At 41.1% G+C, this 19005-nt stretch overlaps 1 protein-coding gene across 1 annotated transcript; it reads right to left on the minus strand.

The window, feature by feature from the left end:
• Nucleotides 1-1226: 1226 nt before the first annotated feature.
• On the minus strand, nucleotides 1227-2373 carry LOC130731921 (uncharacterized). Its single transcript, XM_057584085.1, has one exon. It carries the CDS (start codon nucleotides 2124-2126, stop codon nucleotides 1386-1388), a length of 741 nt encoding a protein of 246 aa, XP_057440068.1. The 5' UTR covers nucleotides 2127-2373; the 3' UTR covers nucleotides 1227-1385.
• Nucleotides 2374-19005: the final 16632 nt, after the last annotated feature.

Consider the following 19005-nt stretch of genomic DNA (forward strand, 5'->3'; position numbering starts at 1 on the left):
AATGGGAGGGACCTCTTGTGCTCTTTGTGTGCTTTTTTCTTTTTTCTTTGTTGTGATGTATGTACCTATCCTTGTATTATTGTTTGCTGGACTACTCATGAGAGTTTTGCTCTCATGCTCATTTCAATAAATCTTTGCTTTGTCGAAAAAACTTAGGCCTAGGAATAACAATAACAACCAACATCCCTCTATGGATTATATATACATATTGTTAGTTTTGTTTGTGAATTGGAACTGTCACATGTGTTTTGACAATTGATAGAGTGCCTACTTAATAGTATCATCAATCTCTAAATGTTTATACTTGAATTTGGATCTAATTTACCATTTTTTTTAAATAGTGGCTGTTTGTTGAACTAGGTATAGTAGGCTTACGTGCAATTTTTTTAAAAGGACATGTTATTTACAGCGCTTCTTTTAAGAAAGCGCTATGGAATGCTAGGATGCCACAGCGCTTCTTTTAAAAATGCATACACGATACAACGCTTCTTTAAAGAAAGCATTATGAAATGCATACATACTACGGCGCATTTTAAGAAAAAGCGTTGTAGGATGTGTCATGTTCTACAGCGCTTTAAAAAAAGCGTTGGACAATACTACATCGGTACAAGCTATAGCGCTTATGAGCGCTTCATAAGCGCTGTAGAATTGTAAAAATAAGCGCTGTAAAATGCAATTGCTGGCGTAGTAATTAGTGACCGATTTTACCCGTTTATAGTAGGCTTACGTGCAATTTTTTTAAAAGGACATGTTATTTACAGCGCTTCTTTTAAGAAAGCGCTATGGAATGCTAGGATGCCACAGCGCTTCTTTTAAAAATGCATACACGATACAACGCTTCTTTAAAGAAAACATTATGGAATGCATACATACTACGGCGCATTTTAAGAAAAAGCGTTGTAGAATGTGTCATGTTCTACAGCGCTTAAAGAAAAAGCATTGGACAATACTACATCGGTACAAGCTATAGCGCTTATGAGCGCTTCATAAGCGCTGTAGAATTGTAAAAATAAGCGCTGTAAAATGCAATTTCTGGCGTAGTAATTAGTGACCGATTTTACCCGTTTATTGACTGATTTAAGCTGTCTCGAACTGATTTGCCAATCTCTACAAACTATTTTCTTGAAGCAGTGAGCTAGGTATGATAGGTTATTAATTTATCTCTCTGCAATTTCATAGCAGAAGCATATAAGCAAAAAAGAAATACAAGATCGGTAGTCACAGAATTAAAAACCAAAAATAAAAAGATCTGATATTCATATGTATATGCACAGATTCAAGCAAACAACTAATTGACAATATTCAGTCAATAAAGCAAGACATCTAGCAAGTTCTCAACAAACAGTCTTCAGTTTTCTCTTTGAACCCACCCAGCTAGCTTTAATTTACAAGGCGAGGCTCAAGGAAAGAGCAGCAGTAACGTCTAACCTCCATGCAAACCCACCACTCTCCATTCTCCAAACATCACACGGCACGGTTCTCTCTTTCCCACACGTGTCCTGCACCCTCACCCTACACGTGAACCCTCTTACACACGGGAACGGAACCCTCACCTCCTTCGTAACTAACCACACTCCACCCTCACCTACTATTTCCCTGTACGCACCGTTCGTCCACGTCACCCTCCCGTAACCGTCTGACACGAACCCCGGACACGTGTCCTCCACCAGATTCTTCACCGGCAACACCTCCTTCTCCTCCTGCCACGTGTCCGTCACGCACTCCACCGTCACCACCGATCCCAACGCCGGTGGCAGATCCACCTTCCCCGCCGTGGTGGCGTAACCGTTATTCTCGAAGCTCATCCACACCGGCGAGTTGTTTCTGCTCATGGCTTCGGGTGGATTCTTCGGATCTGGCGTCTCAGGAAGCAGCGGGAGAGTCACCACCGCCGGTGGAGGCGTGATTCTTTTCCGCCGGATTCTCCGTTTGCTGCCGCTGTTACTTTTTCGTTTGGTTCCGACGGATCTGGAGAAGGCGTCGCCGGCGTCGCTGTTTTCCGATGAAGAAACGGAGTTGGGCTTTGGGGCGATGGGGCGGAACCCCATCATTATTCTGTGAACTTTGGCCATGTCGTATGCATCAGTTGCGCGCCGCGCGATGCAGCAACTACCGTTACCTTGCATGCGTGTTCTTGCTTTATGCTGTGTGTGTGTGTGTGTGGGTGGTTAAGAGAGAAAGGGGAAGCAAACTGTGGAAGCTGAGGGTTCCAGAAAAACGGAGTGCAGGTGCAACGGAGAAGATAGTGACGAGGTTGTTAACTTTATAGGAACGTTGGGAGAGGCACGTGTGATGAAAGGGAGATACGTGCGAGAGATGAAACGTGGCGAAACGAAAGGGAAAGGAGGGCAGAGGGAGACACGTAGCTCTCTGTATGTGATAGGTGCGATGTGTTTGGCTCTTCAGAGATTTAAAGATATGATATATACACACCTCTCCATTCCTTTTCCACCTTCATTTTCTATTGTTTCTCTTTTTTCTATCAATCAAATCATCTATTACATCTTTACTTTCTCTCTCTTTTCTTTTTATCTCTCTTCTTCTACATTTCCACACCTCAAAAATGAGCTGTGAATATATAATTATTCAGAGATTTATATTCCCACTCAGAGATTAAATCTGGAAGTGCAATTTATTTTCTGATGTAAAAAAAAAATACTTATTTCATTGACCTTGGTAAAACTCTTAAACGAATAGAATTTGATTCACACTTTTAAAACACTTTCACATGGTGAAAATATGAAGAAAAATAAGAAAAAATAGAAGATAAAATATGTTGAGATTATTTTCGAAATCAAAACGTGGGTTTCAAATCTAAATGAAATTGCGTTTTTTGTGATTTCAAAGTCGGCTTCCTCTCTCCATACAGGAATAACGTCATCATCGAATCATTTTGGACTAAGATGCACAGAGCTGATGTTGTGGCTCCATAAGACGCTTCATCAGAAAAAAATGGAAGGAGACGGTGGATCTCACGGTGTCCTCCCTCCCTTTCACCGTGGTGGCCTTCAACTATGCTCCTTGGTGGTGCTGGTTTGTCGAACAACAAGGCAAATGAGATGAATTTTGTGAGGCTTGCATAGCCTTCATGATCATTACATATTTACCTTTTATCTCGAATTCAATCCTAGTGATCACTCATATAAATTAAGAATATTCCTTTCATGATCTAACGGTGTTCAATGGTGGACCACCTGGTCTTTGCCTAAATTTAATTTTTATTTAAGGATATTATGTCATTTTACAAATATACATTTTCCTTTTCTCTCATTTTTTCTTTCATTTTCTCCAAAAACCTAAAAAAACATCTCATTTTCTATTTTTTTTTTCTTTCTTTTCATTTTCATTTCTCACATTTTTCTTCTATGTAGCAAACATATATATCCTTAAGGATAAAAGGATCCTTTACTAAAAAAGAATTTTTTTTTCTTCCCTACAACTCATTAATTTTTTTAGGGATAATGGTCATATTAGTCAATCTGTTTGTAAGACAATTTGATTTTGTCCCTCCCTAGAAAATATTTTGGTCTCTATCCCTCTAATTGCACTAATTTGTTTGAAATTGGTCGTTGTGAGGGGGTGGAGCTCCTACGAGGAGGCTGAATGGCAGGAGAACACTGATGTGACTTATTCACGTCATTTTTAATTGAAATTAAATTTTCACATGTATAATTATGAGTTAATTATTAATAAAAATAGGTGTAAAGATATAATTATTATTATTCTTTAGGTCTACTCTAACACTTCATAGAAAGCTAGCCTATCCATGCTTAAACAAATTAACTCAGGCGAAAATTATATATGCTGAAAACTAGTTTAGAGTTTCGTGAAGAAGATGGGACAGCAGTATTTTGAATAGCTTTGTTATTTAATTTTGCAGTCTGATTAATTTTTTTAGTGACTTGTTTTGGCCAAGCAAAAGACATGTACGTGTTCATACCATCCGCTGAAAAGATCTTCAACCAATCCAAAAGTGTTCACCAATCACCACATCCCTCCCATGTGCGTGGCCCTGATAATGGTAAGTACAAAGTTGAAAATGGAAAGGATGGATTAATAAAGCAATGTTTTGCATTCCCCAACAGATCAGATTGCGGTCAGGATTCCCTTGTCGTACGACACACCCAGCCAATACCACAACTCCAACATGGCAATTGATAATAATCAGCATATTCCATTGACACTAGCTCAGATCATCTAGAACAATGCCACGTACGTACTACTACACTTCTTTTGTCGATTTTTGCCAACATGAAGCAATCGCGGGGCGGAGGGATCGGGGTGGCTCACTAGTGCTTCCGCGCCCCTCATCTTTTCGATTTTCATTTAAGTACTATGCATATTTTTCTTATGGCACCAGTCATAATATTAATATATTATCATTTACTAATATTCAGTTGGTACCCAATGGCTCAGCGGTAGGCACACGGATAATTTATCTACCAGTCCCGAGTTTGAAACTTACTTGTGCCATTTATTTTTGATAAAAAAGTGTAGGATTTCCTCAATTTGTCTTACCACTAAGTGTAACACCCCGATTTCGGTGGCGTCACTTTAGTAACCAAAAATAAACTTAATGCGAAAAACGTGTACATTTTTTTTTTGTCGATAATATAAACAAGACTGAAATAAATAAAACGCAAATGCGAGAGATAGCAGAACTAATGCACAATATATATTACAGCCCCCGCTGTAAGTAGCAACCTCGTCACGAGTAACCTCCAGTGACGGAAAGAAAAGTGTAACGCCCGAAGGCAAAATATACAAACCAAATGAAAAGGTTGAGTGTCCGCAACACAAACCTTCAAAAACGAAAGATAAGTCAGCCCAATCGGCCTAAAAGAAGACCTCCTAAGTCCAACCAACTCTCTGTGATTGCCGTAAGGAAACCACACAAAAAGCTATAGGTGGGAAACTACCCTGTCCCCAAGGAAACAAATGACAGTCAGAGCTAAGACTCTACTCCTACACTAATCCTATCTCGAGGAGCTCACACCAGCACTAAAACCTACGTGCTAGCATGATCGTCGTCTGAATCAGAATCCAGAACGACCAAGTCTATGTACACTACCCGTCCTCCTCTCGCAACCGCGATGCGCTCCGGTGCTGGTCTCTCGGGCTTAGGGCCCGAACCATGATCATCTATAACAGCAACGGTGGGTGAACTGGACTCTGCAGAATGCACTCCCACAGGCTCCTCCTCTGAGGGGTCCTCATCATCCGAAGACAACGGTGGCGGTGGTGGTCCTCCTGCTCCTGGTCCGCAATGCACACCGGGTGGCAAGTTAAAACTGACAGTGCATCTCCGCAGCACTCCCGACGTCAAGTATCCTACCATATCTACATGGTCCTCCATGATCCGCCCCGAGTACGTCGCTCGATGGCTAGCGGGGTCAACCACCCACGAACCGGGGTCGTCCTGGTATATCATCTCGTATCTAATCCCCCCCGAAGGGTGGACCATTGTGAACCAGTCCGCTATGGACATCTGACAAAGGCGTTGTCCGCCAAAACACACACAGAAGACGCGAGGGTCAACTCCAAAGAACTATGTAATTACTAAACCCAATAGGTACAGACAAGAGAATAGCCACTTAGGCTTATAACTAGAGCTAGCATCCTAGGGTTGTGACGAACGCACTGTCGTGATGCGTGCCAAAGTATTCTGCTTTGAATGCAGTACAAGGTGATGAACACCAGGATCGATCTCACAAGGACTTGATAAATTATTAATTGATATTAGAGTAAAATAAAGCAATTAAAAAAGGGATTTGGTTGAATTGATTGAAAAGTAAGCAAACAGAAATTAAAAGAGATTTAAATCAAATAAAAGAAAGTGTTAGTCATCGGATTATAACATTCAAGTGCAACAAACCTTCATTGGTTACAAAAGATTAATTCTTCCTTATTTTTTCCCTAATTCGTGAGAGTTGATTAACTAAGCGAAAATCAATTCACAGTTTCCTAAACTAAGCGATTAAGAAACAGTTACGAACTAACATGAACTAAGCGAACATGCATCAACTCTTATTTATAAAACTACAGAATTAAGCATACCCTAGATCAGAAATAGAGATGAAGAGAATTAATAAAGAAGGAATTTGCATTAAAAATAGAACCTCAAGTTTGCAAACACAAGAATATTAAAAATCCTAAGACTAACTATGGGGTTTAGCAACTCATACTAGAAAAGAGGAGAAATAGGAGGAGGAGAAGGTGAGGTGGTGTGATGGTGGGATGTGGTGAGGTGGTGAGGTCTAACAAAAGCCTAAACTCACTTATTTATACTAATAAATAAACTTGTTCATCAAGTAACAATCTTTGTTATCTAAATCTTTTCTAAATCTTCACAAAATCGGGCCCACATAAAGGAGTAAGCTGCTGAACAATCAGGCATTCGTAGGTCCCACACGAAGTCTGAATCTTCAATTGAGGTAAACATGAGAGTTGTAGCTCTTTAAGTCAGCTTCGCAGGCCTTCAATCGGATCCTAATTCGGAGTTCTGTAGCCCAAGATATGATCATTTTAGTGCAGACTGTTCCAGACTCGCAGGATTAGCGACAGCAACTTTGCAAGGAAATTCTGACCAAGTTAGAGGCTGATTCTAGAATTGTGCTGAACATGAAAGTTGTAGGGCTTCGAGTTATCTTTCCAATAACATATTATTCGCTCTATTTCGATATTGCTAGTTCCATATTCAACCTGTTCTAGCAAAACAGTCACAGAAACTAAAAAGTGTAGAATTAAGCATTTTTCCATGAATAATCCAAATAAACACTAATGGTCAAAACATGGCTAAGTCATAACAATTAGGCACAAAAATGTATATAATGAAGCTTAGAAAGACACATGTAAAGTGCATCAATTATACGCTTAATCAGGTTGCATATTCCATAACGAACATAAATGACAGTAATAACAATTAACATGTTCCAAATAAGATTAACAAGTAACAATCACACTCAGCAACTAAGTTAGTATGCATGTTGCATGATATGCAGATGCCGGTTAACCCAGTCAACCAATATGCATTCCGGAAAGGATGGACATCAACGGATCAGCCCTAGCACCAGCCACGGTGGGACCATTTCGGCCCGCGTGCCTCTTATACCAACAACAACGGTAGTCAGATCAGCATAAAACCCGAAGGCCTGCCATTTCGGTCTGCTACTAAGAGTCACCTAGCAGCCCTCTTACGCGGAAATCCGGGTCTTATGACCATTTTGGAATCCGCCGTGGTCCGGCATCTCACCGTGTTTAAACCACTTAATGAGTGCATGCAATGCAGTGATTAGCCAAACAACGTCTCCGACCTCACTCGACACGTCGCCACGTGTTCTAGGTAAATTATTGTCTCTAAAAGCTTACCCTAAGGTAAAGTCGATTCTGCGACAAAAGACACTTCTTTACAACAACATAATAACTCGTGATGATCTCCAAATCATCCGACTCATCTCAATCCGATGGTCAAAACTGCTCAACGAGCAAAGAGTATCAACATACTCGGAACTATCAGTTCCCGGCTTATCCCTCGGATAGCCCGACAACACAACTGCTCCCAGAGCACAAGAGTATCAACATACTCAAAACTTCTCAACATTCTCAACACTTGGATCCGACAACACTTCTCGCTTTTCAAAACTAAGATTCGCATCCTAAACTTCCTTTCGAGTTTATTATCATTATTTGAAGATTTAGAGGTTGTTTAATGTCTTATGAGTTTTCTTTACAAAATAATATCATTTTAGTCTTATCGCAAGTCTTATGTGTTTTCAACATCCCATAATCCCAATTAACTCCCCGAGAATGTCTTGATCCATTATAACCATAACAAGGCCCGAATCTCATTCGTCCTATCAAACTTTCCCCAAAATCTCAAAATAAAATCGGCATGACCTGCCCGCTATTCTCACTACTCAGAATCACAGATATCAGTGAAAAGACATAATTACATCAGCACAGTCAACAAACATGTCATATATCAACACATCCTAGAATAATCACGTAGCACTTAGCATATAAAGCATGCATCACACATCCTAGATTACCCACTTAGCACGTAACATGTAATTCAATCTCAAAAAACATATAAGTAGATGCATCATCTACATTGTCAGCCGAAGCCTCAGAAAACATTTTTCCAATCAAACACAAACAAGTGCATAAACAGTAAATCAATGTCGAAAGCATCGACCCTAAGCATTAACTAAAGATTCAGTGAGTAGCCCTCACCTGCAGATTCTCCAGGGTGATCTTCGAAAGTTCCTACACAATCGATGCCTTGCTCCTCAGGAAAATCCTCAAAAGCACCTTTAGAGTAAAACCACAGAATTCCGTCAAAAACTATCAGAAACTCAGTAATCAATACTCACTAAGGCTACACGAAGTAGTACATACTCCGAGGTACGATAATCTAGCGTGAAAGGACAAGGTTTTGAAAAAGAAATTTTCCTCCTCTCCCCTTAGGGTGCTCGGCCACTATTGGTAATTAGGTGGCTCGATTTTTCTTCGATCAAACTTGGTTCCTAGGTTATTATTAGTCGTAACTAAGGGTATTCTAAACTCGGAAAAATTATCGGATCAAAAACTGTCGCAGGGGTATTTTGGTCATTATTTTTAGCTCAGAAATTCAAAACTAAAATTTCAAAAAGCAAATTGGATGGTGACGTCACCAACGACGTTTATGACAACTAATCCTACTAGCACTAAGCTAAGGCGATAGTTTTCAGCCCAAAGGACGAAGCTTTGCCCCAAAATGGGTATTTTAAGCTGAATTGAAACTCGACGGTAGTTTTTCGAGAATCGGCGCAGTATTATTAGCTAAACATACTCAGGAGAACGTAGGGAAGATGTTTAGAATCAAAAATGGAATTATCAGGATAGTTTTGCAAAAACCTCAAAACTATGAGCACAGAAAGACATAGAGAAAAGCTATGGAAAAGACGATCAGAGTTAAGGATTAGCGACTATACCTCGATACCTTCAAGCAGCAACTGTCGAATCAACGATCAAGCAAGAAATGAACAAAAGCTCTTCTTCCTCCTCTCTTGGTGAAGCTCGCGGGTTTGGAGAGAAAATGGTGAAGTTTTTGCCATTTTTTCTCATTTTCTTGCTATATATAGAGGTTGGCAAAACGCGGTAAAATGAAAGTTTCGCGATTCCGATTTTTCCGGCGTCATTCTCCTTGAATTCTAAGATATGTTTTGGCGAAAGAATTCCAAAACTAAAAAGAGGTTTCCTTGTATTTTTGGCGACTAATGCAAAGTCGGTGTAAAACTATTTTACCCGATAAGTTGCTTTTTGCATCGAATGTCGGAATAGAAAATTTCCTTCTGAAGAAAGATTGAAATCATCAAGAGAAATGGGTGTACGCGTGTAGAATCTTCATTTGAACCTCTGAATAGAAAAAGTCTTCATCGTCGGTTGATTCTAGGGTTTTTGAACTATCAGGGTTTTAGTTTCGGCAAACTTCCGATGATTGGAATCGGACGTTCGTAGATCCTAGGGTTTCGCCTTGAAACGCTTGTTATATATGGAATAAGAGAAGTTCTAACATTTCTCTGGAGATTTTTGGAATTAGTTTCCATAGTGACTTTAAGTGAAAAAAAGCTATTTACTAGGGTTTCTGACCTAGGTTTAAGCGTGATTCGATCGTGCTATACCTTTTATCGATTCTGATACAATCCTTAGACTTTTCCTGAACTTTCTCCTTCATAAATTTATTTCATTTAGTAAACTCTTGTTCAGGTTTCCTTTCACGATACATCAACCCTAATCGTGAATAAGAAGTTTATTCACTTAGCATAAGCTTAAAAAAACTTGGGTCTTACATTACTACCCTCCAAAAAGAAAGTTTCGACCTCGAAACTTAAGGGTCAGTAAATAGTTCTGGATATTGTTCTTGGATCTTCTCCTTCAGCTCCCATGTCGCATCACCGGTGTCTTTATTCCAAATGACTTTCACTAACTCGATCTCTTTTCCTCTCAACCGCTTTATTCTGGTGTCACCAATGCTAATTGGCGGTGTCTCGAAAGACAGATCATCCTTCAGCTCAATGTCATCCAGCTCGATAACATGTGTCGGATCCGCAATATATTTCCTCAGTTGTGACACGTGGAATACGTCATGAATGTTCGATTGAAATGGAGGTAGTGCAATCTGGTAAGCGACTGGTCCAATTCGACGTGTGATCTGATAAGGTCCAATGAACTTGGGCGTAAGCTTCTTTGACTTGATTGCTCGACCAACTCCCGTAGTCTGAGTAACTCGCAGAAACACATGGTCTCCTTCTTCGAATTCTAGAGTCCTGCGCCTTTGATCGGCATAACTCTTCTGTCTACTCTGAGAAGTCTTCATCTTCTCTCTGATCTGCTTGATCTTCTCGGTTGTCTGTTGCAGAAGTTCTGGTCCTACTAACAGATTTTCTCCATTTTGATACCAACACAAAGGTGTTCTACACTTGTAACACCCCGATTTCGGTGGCGTCACTTTAGTAACCAAAAATAAACTTAATGCGGAAAACGTGAATATTTTTTTTTTCGTCTATAATATAAACAAGACTAAAATAAATAAACGCAAATGCGAGAGATAGCAGAACTAATACACAATATATATTACAGCCCCCGCTGTAAATAGCAACCTCGTCACGAGTAATCTCCAGTGACGGAAAGAAGAAAGGTGTAACGCCCGTAGGCAATATGTACAGACCAACGCAAAGGTGAAGTGTCCGCGACACAAAACCTCAAAATGAGAATAAGTCAGCCCAGATGGCCTAAAACAAGACCTCCTAAGTCCAACCAACTCTCTGTGATTCCCGTAAAGAAACCACACAAAAGCTATCGGCGGGAAACTACCCTGTTCCCAAAGGAAAACATAACGATAAAAGCTAAGACTCTACTCCGACACTAATCCCATCCGAGGAGCTCACACTAACACTCAATCCTACATGCTAGCATGATCGTCGTCCGAATTCGAAATCCGGAACAACCTAGTCTATGTACACCATCCGTACTCCTCTCGCGACCGCGATGCGCTCCTGTTCCCGCATCTCAACCCTAGTCCCCCCCGAAGGGTGAACCGTCGTGAACCAGCCCGCCAAAGACATCTGACAATGGGCGTTTGTCCGCGAAAACACACACAGAAGACGCGAGGGTCAACTCCAAAGAATTATGTAAATAATAGCACCGATAGATACAGATAAGAGAATAGCCACTTAGGCTTATAGCTAGGGATAGCATCCTAGGGTTGCATATTCCATAATAAATGTAAACAATAATAATAACAAATAGCATGCATCAAATAGGATTAACAAGTATCACTCACACACAGCAACTAAGTCAGTATGCATGTTGCATGAAATGCAGATGACGGTTAACCCAGTTAACCAAATGCATTCCGGAAACGGATGGACATCAACGGATCAATCCTAGCACCAGCAACGGTGGGACCATTTCTGCCCGCGTGCCTCTTACTCCAACAACAACGGTAGTCAGATCAGCAGTAAACCCGTAGGTCTGCCATTTCGGTCTGCTACAAGAGTCGTCTACAAACGCTCTTACACGGAAATCCGGGTCTTATGACCATTTTGGAATCCGACGACATTTTGGAATCCACCGAGGTCCGGTATCACGCCGTGTATTAACCTCCTATGTATGCATGAATGCAATGTGATTAGCCAAACAACGTCTCCGACCTCACTCGACACGTCGCCACGTGTTCTAGCTAACTTATTGTCTCTAAAAGCATACCCTAAGGTAAAAGTCGATTCTGCGACAAAATACAATTTAATCGTAAAATGAGTGCAAACACTCACGATAACTCTTCGAGTCATCAATGCTCTCACGAAGTCTCACGCTTCAGTGGAGTCTTACACATTCACAAAGTCTCACGCTTCAGTGGAGTCTTACACATTCACAAAGTCTCACGTTTCAGTGAAGTTTTATGCTTTCACGGGGTCTCACGCCCCAGTGAATTTACACACTTGCACGAAGTCTCACGCTTCAGTGAAGTTCCATGCTATTCACGAGGTCTCACGCCTCAGTGAAGATCCATGCTTTCCACAAGGTCTCACGCCTCAGTGGAGTATCACGCATTCACAAGGTCTCACGCCTCAGTGAAGCTTCATGCTGTTCACGAGGTCTCACGCCTCAGTGAAGATTCTCGGCTCATCCCTTGGATAGCCCAATGACACAACTGCTCCCACAGCACAAGAGTATCAACATACTCAAAACTTCTCAACTTTCTCAACACTTGGATCCGACGACACTTCTCGTTTTCCAAAACTAAGCTCTTCATCCTAAGCTTCCTACAAGTTTATTATCATTATTTGAAGATTTAGAGGTTGTTTAATGTGTTATGAGTTTTCTTTACAAAATAATATCCTTTTAATCTTATCGCGAATCTTATAAGTTCTCGGGATCTCCAAATCCCAAATAACTCCAGAGAATGTCTCGATCCATGAAAAACCATAACAAGGCCCGAATCTCATTCGTCCTATCAACTTTCCCCAAAATCTCAAAATAAAATTGGCATGACCTGCCCGCTATTCTCACTACTCAGAATCACATATATCAGTGCAAGACATAGTTAAATCAACACAGCCACCATACATGTTATATATCAACACAGGCTAGAATAATCACTTAGCACTTAGCATATAAAGCATGCATCACACATCCTAGATTACCCACATAGCACATAGCATGTAAGTCAATCTCAAAAACATAGTAGTAGATGAATCATCTACATTGTCAGCCGAAGCCTCAGAAAACATTTTTCCAATCAAACACAAACAAGTGCATAAACAGTAAATCAATGTCGAAAGCATCGACCCTAAGCATTAACTAAAGATTCAGTGAGAAGCCCTCACCTGCAGATTCTCCAGGGTTGTCCTCGAACGTTCCTTCACAACCAGCTCCTAGTTCTTCAGGAAATTCCTCAAAAGCACCTTTTGAGTAAAACCACAGAATTCCATCAGAATCTATCGGAAACTAAGCTATCAATGCTCACTAAGGTTACCCGAAGTAATACATACTCCGAGGTACGATAATCTAGCGCGAAAGGACAAGTTTTCGAAAAAGGAATTTTCCTTCCTCCCCCCTAGGGTGCTCGGCCACTATTGGTAATTGTGGGGTTCGATTTTTCTTCGATCAAACTTGTTTCCTATGCTATCATTAGCCGTAACTAAGGGTATTCTAAACTCGGAAAAATTATCGGATCAAAAACTGTCGCAAGGGTATTTTGGTCATTATATTTAGCTCAGAAATTCAAAACTGAAATTTCGAAAAATAAATTGGATGGGGACGTCACCAAAGACGTTTATGACAACTAATCCTACTAGCACTAAGCTAAGGCGATAGTTTTCAGCCCAAAGGACGAAGCTTTGCCCCAATATGGGTATTTTAAGCAGAATTGAAACTCGACGGTAGTTTTTCGAGAATCGGCGGAGTATTATTAGCTAAACACACTCAGGAGAACGTAGGGAAGATGTTTAGAATCAAAAATGGAATTATCAGGATAGTTTTGCAAAAACCTCAAAACTATGAACACAGAAAGACATAGAGAAAAGCTATGGAAAAGACGATCAGAGGTAAGGATTAGCGACTATACCTCGATACCTTCAAGCAGCAACTGTCGAATCAACGATCAAGCAAGTAATGAAGAAAATATCTTCTCCTCCCTCCTCTAGCAAACTCGTGGCCTTGGTGAAGAAAATGGGTAAGATTTGTGATATTTTCTCATTTCTTGGCTATATATAGAGGTTGGCAAAACGCGGTAAAATGAATGTTTCGCGAATCTGATTTTTCCGGCGTCATTCTCCGTGAATTCTAAGATATGTTTTGGCGAAAGAATTCCAAAACTAAAAAGAGGTTTCCTTGTATTTTTGGCGACTAATGCAAGGTCGGTGTAAAACTATTTTACCCGATAAGTTGCTTTTTGCATCGAATGTCGGAATAGAAAATTTCCTTCTGAAGAAAGATTGAAATCATCAAGAGAAATGGGTGTACGCGTGTGGAATCTTCATTTGAAGATTTGAATAGAAAAAGTCTTCATCGTCGGTTGATTCTAGGGTTTTGAACTACCAGGGTTTCAGTTTCGGCAAACTTCCGATGATTGGAATCGGACGTTCGTAGATCCTAGGGTTTCGCCTTGAAACGCTTGTTATATATGGAATAAGAGAAGTTCTAACATTTCTCTGAAGATTTTTGGAATTAGCTTCCATCGTGACTTTAAGTGAAAACTAGCTATTTACTAGGGTTTCTGCCCTAGGATTAAGCGTATATCGATCGTGCTATACCTTTTATCGATTCTGATACAATCCTTAGACTTTTCCTGAACTTTCTCCATCATAAATTTATTCCTTCCGATAAACTCTTGTTCAGGTTTTCCTTCACGATACGTCAAGCCTAATCGTCAATGGAAATCTCTTCCACTTATTCTAAGCTTAAAAACTTGGGTCTTACATTACTACCCTCCAAAAAGAAAGTTTCGTCCTCGAAACTTAGGGTTCAGTAAAAAGTTCTGGATATTGTTCCTTGATCTTTTCCCTCTAACTCCCATATAGCACCGTCCGTGTCTTTGTTCCAAATAACTTTCACTAAAGCACTCTGCTTTCCCTTCGATTGTTTCACTCTTCTAGTCCCAAGGTTGACCGACGGCGTCCCAACAGACACATCATCTTTCATCCCTATGTTGTCCGGCTCGACCACTCATAAGCTAATCATCCTCTTAATATCGAACAATCCATTATTGTCGGCTTCGTCCTCAAGACCTTTCTTACTCAAACCAATTTAGGCTTACTGAAATCCCTAACACTTCGTATAAATCGAGACTTAACCTCTAGAAGATCAAATCATAACTATACCTCAAGGAACTTAACTAGTCATTTCGTCATCTCATCCTTCAACTTACTGTCATCCAGCTCAATAGCAAGTGTCGGATCCGCAATATACTTCCGTTTAACGCATCGGTGGAAGACTACTTCCTAGGCTTAGCATGTTATCCTAAACCTCGTGTACTTCTATAGTTTAAATACGAGCAATAACTTTAATAGGTGTACTAACTATAAGGTTAAAACTCAGACAGTATAAGTAAGTTAGGTGTGTTTGCACACGCTACGAGAGTAATGGAACATATTATACTAGAATGAGAAAGAATGGTTAGAAGGTTACCATCGTTCTTGCGCTCTCCTCTGACAAACCCCTCAGCTCTCTCACCGTCCATGGTGTAAACTCTTGCTTTAGTAGCAGGACGCTTCCCACGAACAGTGTTCACGGTTGGCTCCGTCTTGGGTGCTCTGCACTGACCGGCATTATGCCCCATTTTGTTACAATTAAAGCATTTGGGTCTCGTGTCGGGACAAGCATTAGCATAGTGCCCCGGCTTCCCACATCTGAAACAGGTCATCTCCCTGTTCAAAGTCCGATCTCCAGAACCACCAGCAGTACCCGTCATGGGTCTGTAAGATCCTGAAGTAAACCCTTTTTCAGTAGGACGCTGATATGGCCTTCCGCTCTGAAATTTCCCTTTGTCTTGAAAATTTTGAGAACCTGATCTCATCGGCCCTCCAGTTCCAACACGGTTCAACCTCCTATTCTTCATCAGCTCCACTTCCGTGGTTTTCTCCACCAACGACTGAAAGCGCATAATTCCCAATGGCCTCACTGAGTCCTCAATATCAGGCCTCAGTCCATTCACAAAGCGTTTGCACATGTAGCGCTCATTCACATGATCATGGAAGAATTGAAAATGTTTCGCCAAGAATTCCAACTTGGAAGCAAATTCTGGCACAGACATACCTCCTTGACGGAGTGTCAGAAATTGTGACTCCCGCTCATCCCGAGCACTTGTTAGAAAATACTTCTCCAAGAACGCAGTTCGAAAGGAGTTCCAGTTGATCTCCTCATGGTTGTCTTCTATAATCCCCCTGGTGCCTCTCCACCAGTACTCAGCATCCCCCAGCAGCAGGTAAGTTGCCATGCCCACCTTGGCACCTTCAACAGTCTGCAATACGCCGAATATCTTCTCAATCTCCTGGATCCAGAGATCTGCTTTATCTGGGTCAGTACCACCAGAGAACTTTGGTGGGTTTTGCCTCCTGAAATCATTCAGGCCTTTGTTTTGGTCCAAAGTTACTTCCCTCTGGCGTTGATGCTGTTCACGTGCCTCCTCAGCAGCACGCCTCATAGCATTGTCATTTGCTTGCGTTGTCACAGCTTGGGCCATAGTGGCCATCATCTCAGCTAATTGGTTAGTGTTCACCATGTTCTGTTAAGTTAAACAAACAGTTAGTACTCATCATAAGATAGCATCTAGTATAACTATACAATATGATTAAGCAATAACTTCAATCAATTCTAAGCAAAAAATCGCTTGCAGACAATCAATTTTCACTCTTTGCAGAGTCACACAACCTAGCACAGAAGACCTATTCCCCAACAACTCCCGAAAGACTCGACCGTGCTCTGATACCACAATGTAACACCCCGATTTCGGTGGCGTCACTTTAGTAACCAAAAATAAACTTAATGCGGAAAACGTGAATATTTTTTTTTTCGTCTATAATATAAACAAGACTAAAATAAATAAACGCAAATGCGAGAGATAGCAGAACTAATACACAATATATATTACAGCCCCCGCTGTAAATAGCAACCTCGTCACGAGTAATCTCCAGTGACGGAAAGAAGAAAGGTGTAACGCCCGTAGGCAATATGTACAGACCAACGCAAAGGTGAAGTGTCCGCGACACAAAACCTCAAAATGAGAATAAGTCAGCCCAGATGGCCTAAAACAAGACCTCCTAAGTCCAACCAACTCTCTGTGATTCCCGTAAAGAAACCACACAAAAGCTATCGGCGGGAAACTACCCTGTTCCCAAAGGAAAACATAACGATCAGAGCTAAGACTCTACTCCTACACTAATCCCATCTCGAGGAGCTCACACTAACACTCAATCCTACATGCTAGCATGATCGTCGTCCGAATTCGAAATCCAGAACGAGCAAGTCTATGTACACCATCCGTCCTCCTCTCGCGACCGCGATGCGCTCCTGTTCCCGCATCTCAACCCTAGTCCCCCCCGAAGGGTGAACCGTCGTGAACCAGCCCGCCAAAGACATCTGACAATGGGCGTTTGTCCGCGAAAGCACACACAGAAGACGCGAGGGTCAACTCCAAAGAATTATGTAAATAATAGCACCGATAGATACAGATAAGAGAATAGCCACTTAGGCTTATAGCTAGGGATAGCATCCTAGGGTTGCATATTCCATAATAAATGTAAACAATAATAATAACAAATAGCATGCATCAAATAGGATTAACAAGTATCACTCACACACAGCAACTAAGTCAGTATGCATGTTGCATGAAATGCAGATGATGGTTAACCCAGTTAACCAAATGCATTCCGGAAACGGATGGACATCAACGGATCAATCCTAGAACCAGCAACGGTGGGACCATTTCTGCCCGCGTGCCTCTTACTCCAACAACAACGGTAGTCAGATCAGCATTAAACCCGTAGGTCTGCCATTTCGGTCTGCTACAAGAGTCGTCTACAAACGCTCTTACACGAAAATCCGGGTCTTATGACCATTTTGGAATCCGACGACATTTTGGAATCCACCGAGGTCCGGTATCACGCCGTGTATTAACCTCCTATGTATGCATGAATGCAATGTGATTAGCCAAACAACGTCTCCGACCTCACTCGACACGTCGCCACGTGTTCTAGCTAACTTATTGTCTCTAAAAGCATACCCTAAGGTAAAAGTCGATTCTGCGACAAAATACAATTTAATCGTAAAATGAGTGCAAACACTCACGATAACTCTTCGAGTCATCAATGCTCTCACGAAGTCTCACGCTTCAGTGGAGTCTTACACATTCACAAAGTCTCACGTTTCAGTGAAGTTTTATGCTTTCACGGGGTCTCACGCCCCAGTGAATTTACACACTTGCACGAAGTCTCACGCTTCAGTGAAGTTCCATGCTATTCACGAGGTCTCACGCCTCAGTGAAGATCCATGCTTTCCACAAGGTCTCACGCCTCAGTGGAGTATCACGCATTCACAAGGTCTCACGCCTCAGTGAAGCTTCATGCTGTTCACGAGGTCTCACGCCTCAGTGAAGATTCTCGGCTCATCCCTTGGATAGCCCAATGACACAACTGCTCCCACAGCACAAGAGTATCAACATACTCAAAACTTCTCAACTTTCTCAACACTTGGATCCGACGACACTTCTCGTTTTCCAAAACTAAGCTCTTCATCCTAAGCTTCCTACAAGTTTATTATCATTATTTGAAGATTTAGAGGTTGTTTAATGTCTTATGAGTTTTCTTTACAAAATAATATCCTTTTAATCTTATCGCGAATCTTATAAGTTCTCGGGATCTCCAAATCCCAAATAACTCCAGAGAATGTCTCGATCCATGAAAAACCATAACAAGGCCCGAATCTCATTCGTCCTATCAACTTTCCCCAAAATCTCAAAATAAAATTGGCATGACCTGCCCGCTATTCTCACTACTCAGAATCACATATATCAGTGCAAGACATAGTTAAATCAACAAAGCCACCATACATGTTATATATCAACACAGGCTAGAATAATCACTTAGCACTTAGCATATAAAGCATGCATCACACATCCTAGATTACCCACATAGCACATAGCATGTAAGTCAATCTCAAAAACATAGTAGTAGATGAATCATCTACATTGTCAGCCGAAGCCTCAGAAAACATTTTTCCAATCAAACACAAACAAGTGCATAAACAGTAAATCAATGTCGAAAGCATCGACCCTAAGCATTAACTAAAGATTCAGTGAGAAGCCCTCACCTGCAGATTCTCCAGGGTTGTCCTCGAACGTTCCTTCACAACCAGCTCCTAGTTCTTCAGGAAATTCCTCAAAAGCACCTTTTGAGTAAAACCACAGAATTCCATCAGAATCTATCGGAAACTAAGCTATCAATGCTCACTAAGGTTACCCGAAGT

This window comes from Lotus japonicus, chromosome 1 (assembly GCF_012489685.1).
Source record: "Lotus japonicus ecotype B-129 chromosome 1, LjGifu_v1.2".
Classification (NCBI taxonomy): Eukaryota; Viridiplantae; Streptophyta; class Magnoliopsida; order Fabales; family Fabaceae; genus Lotus; species Lotus japonicus.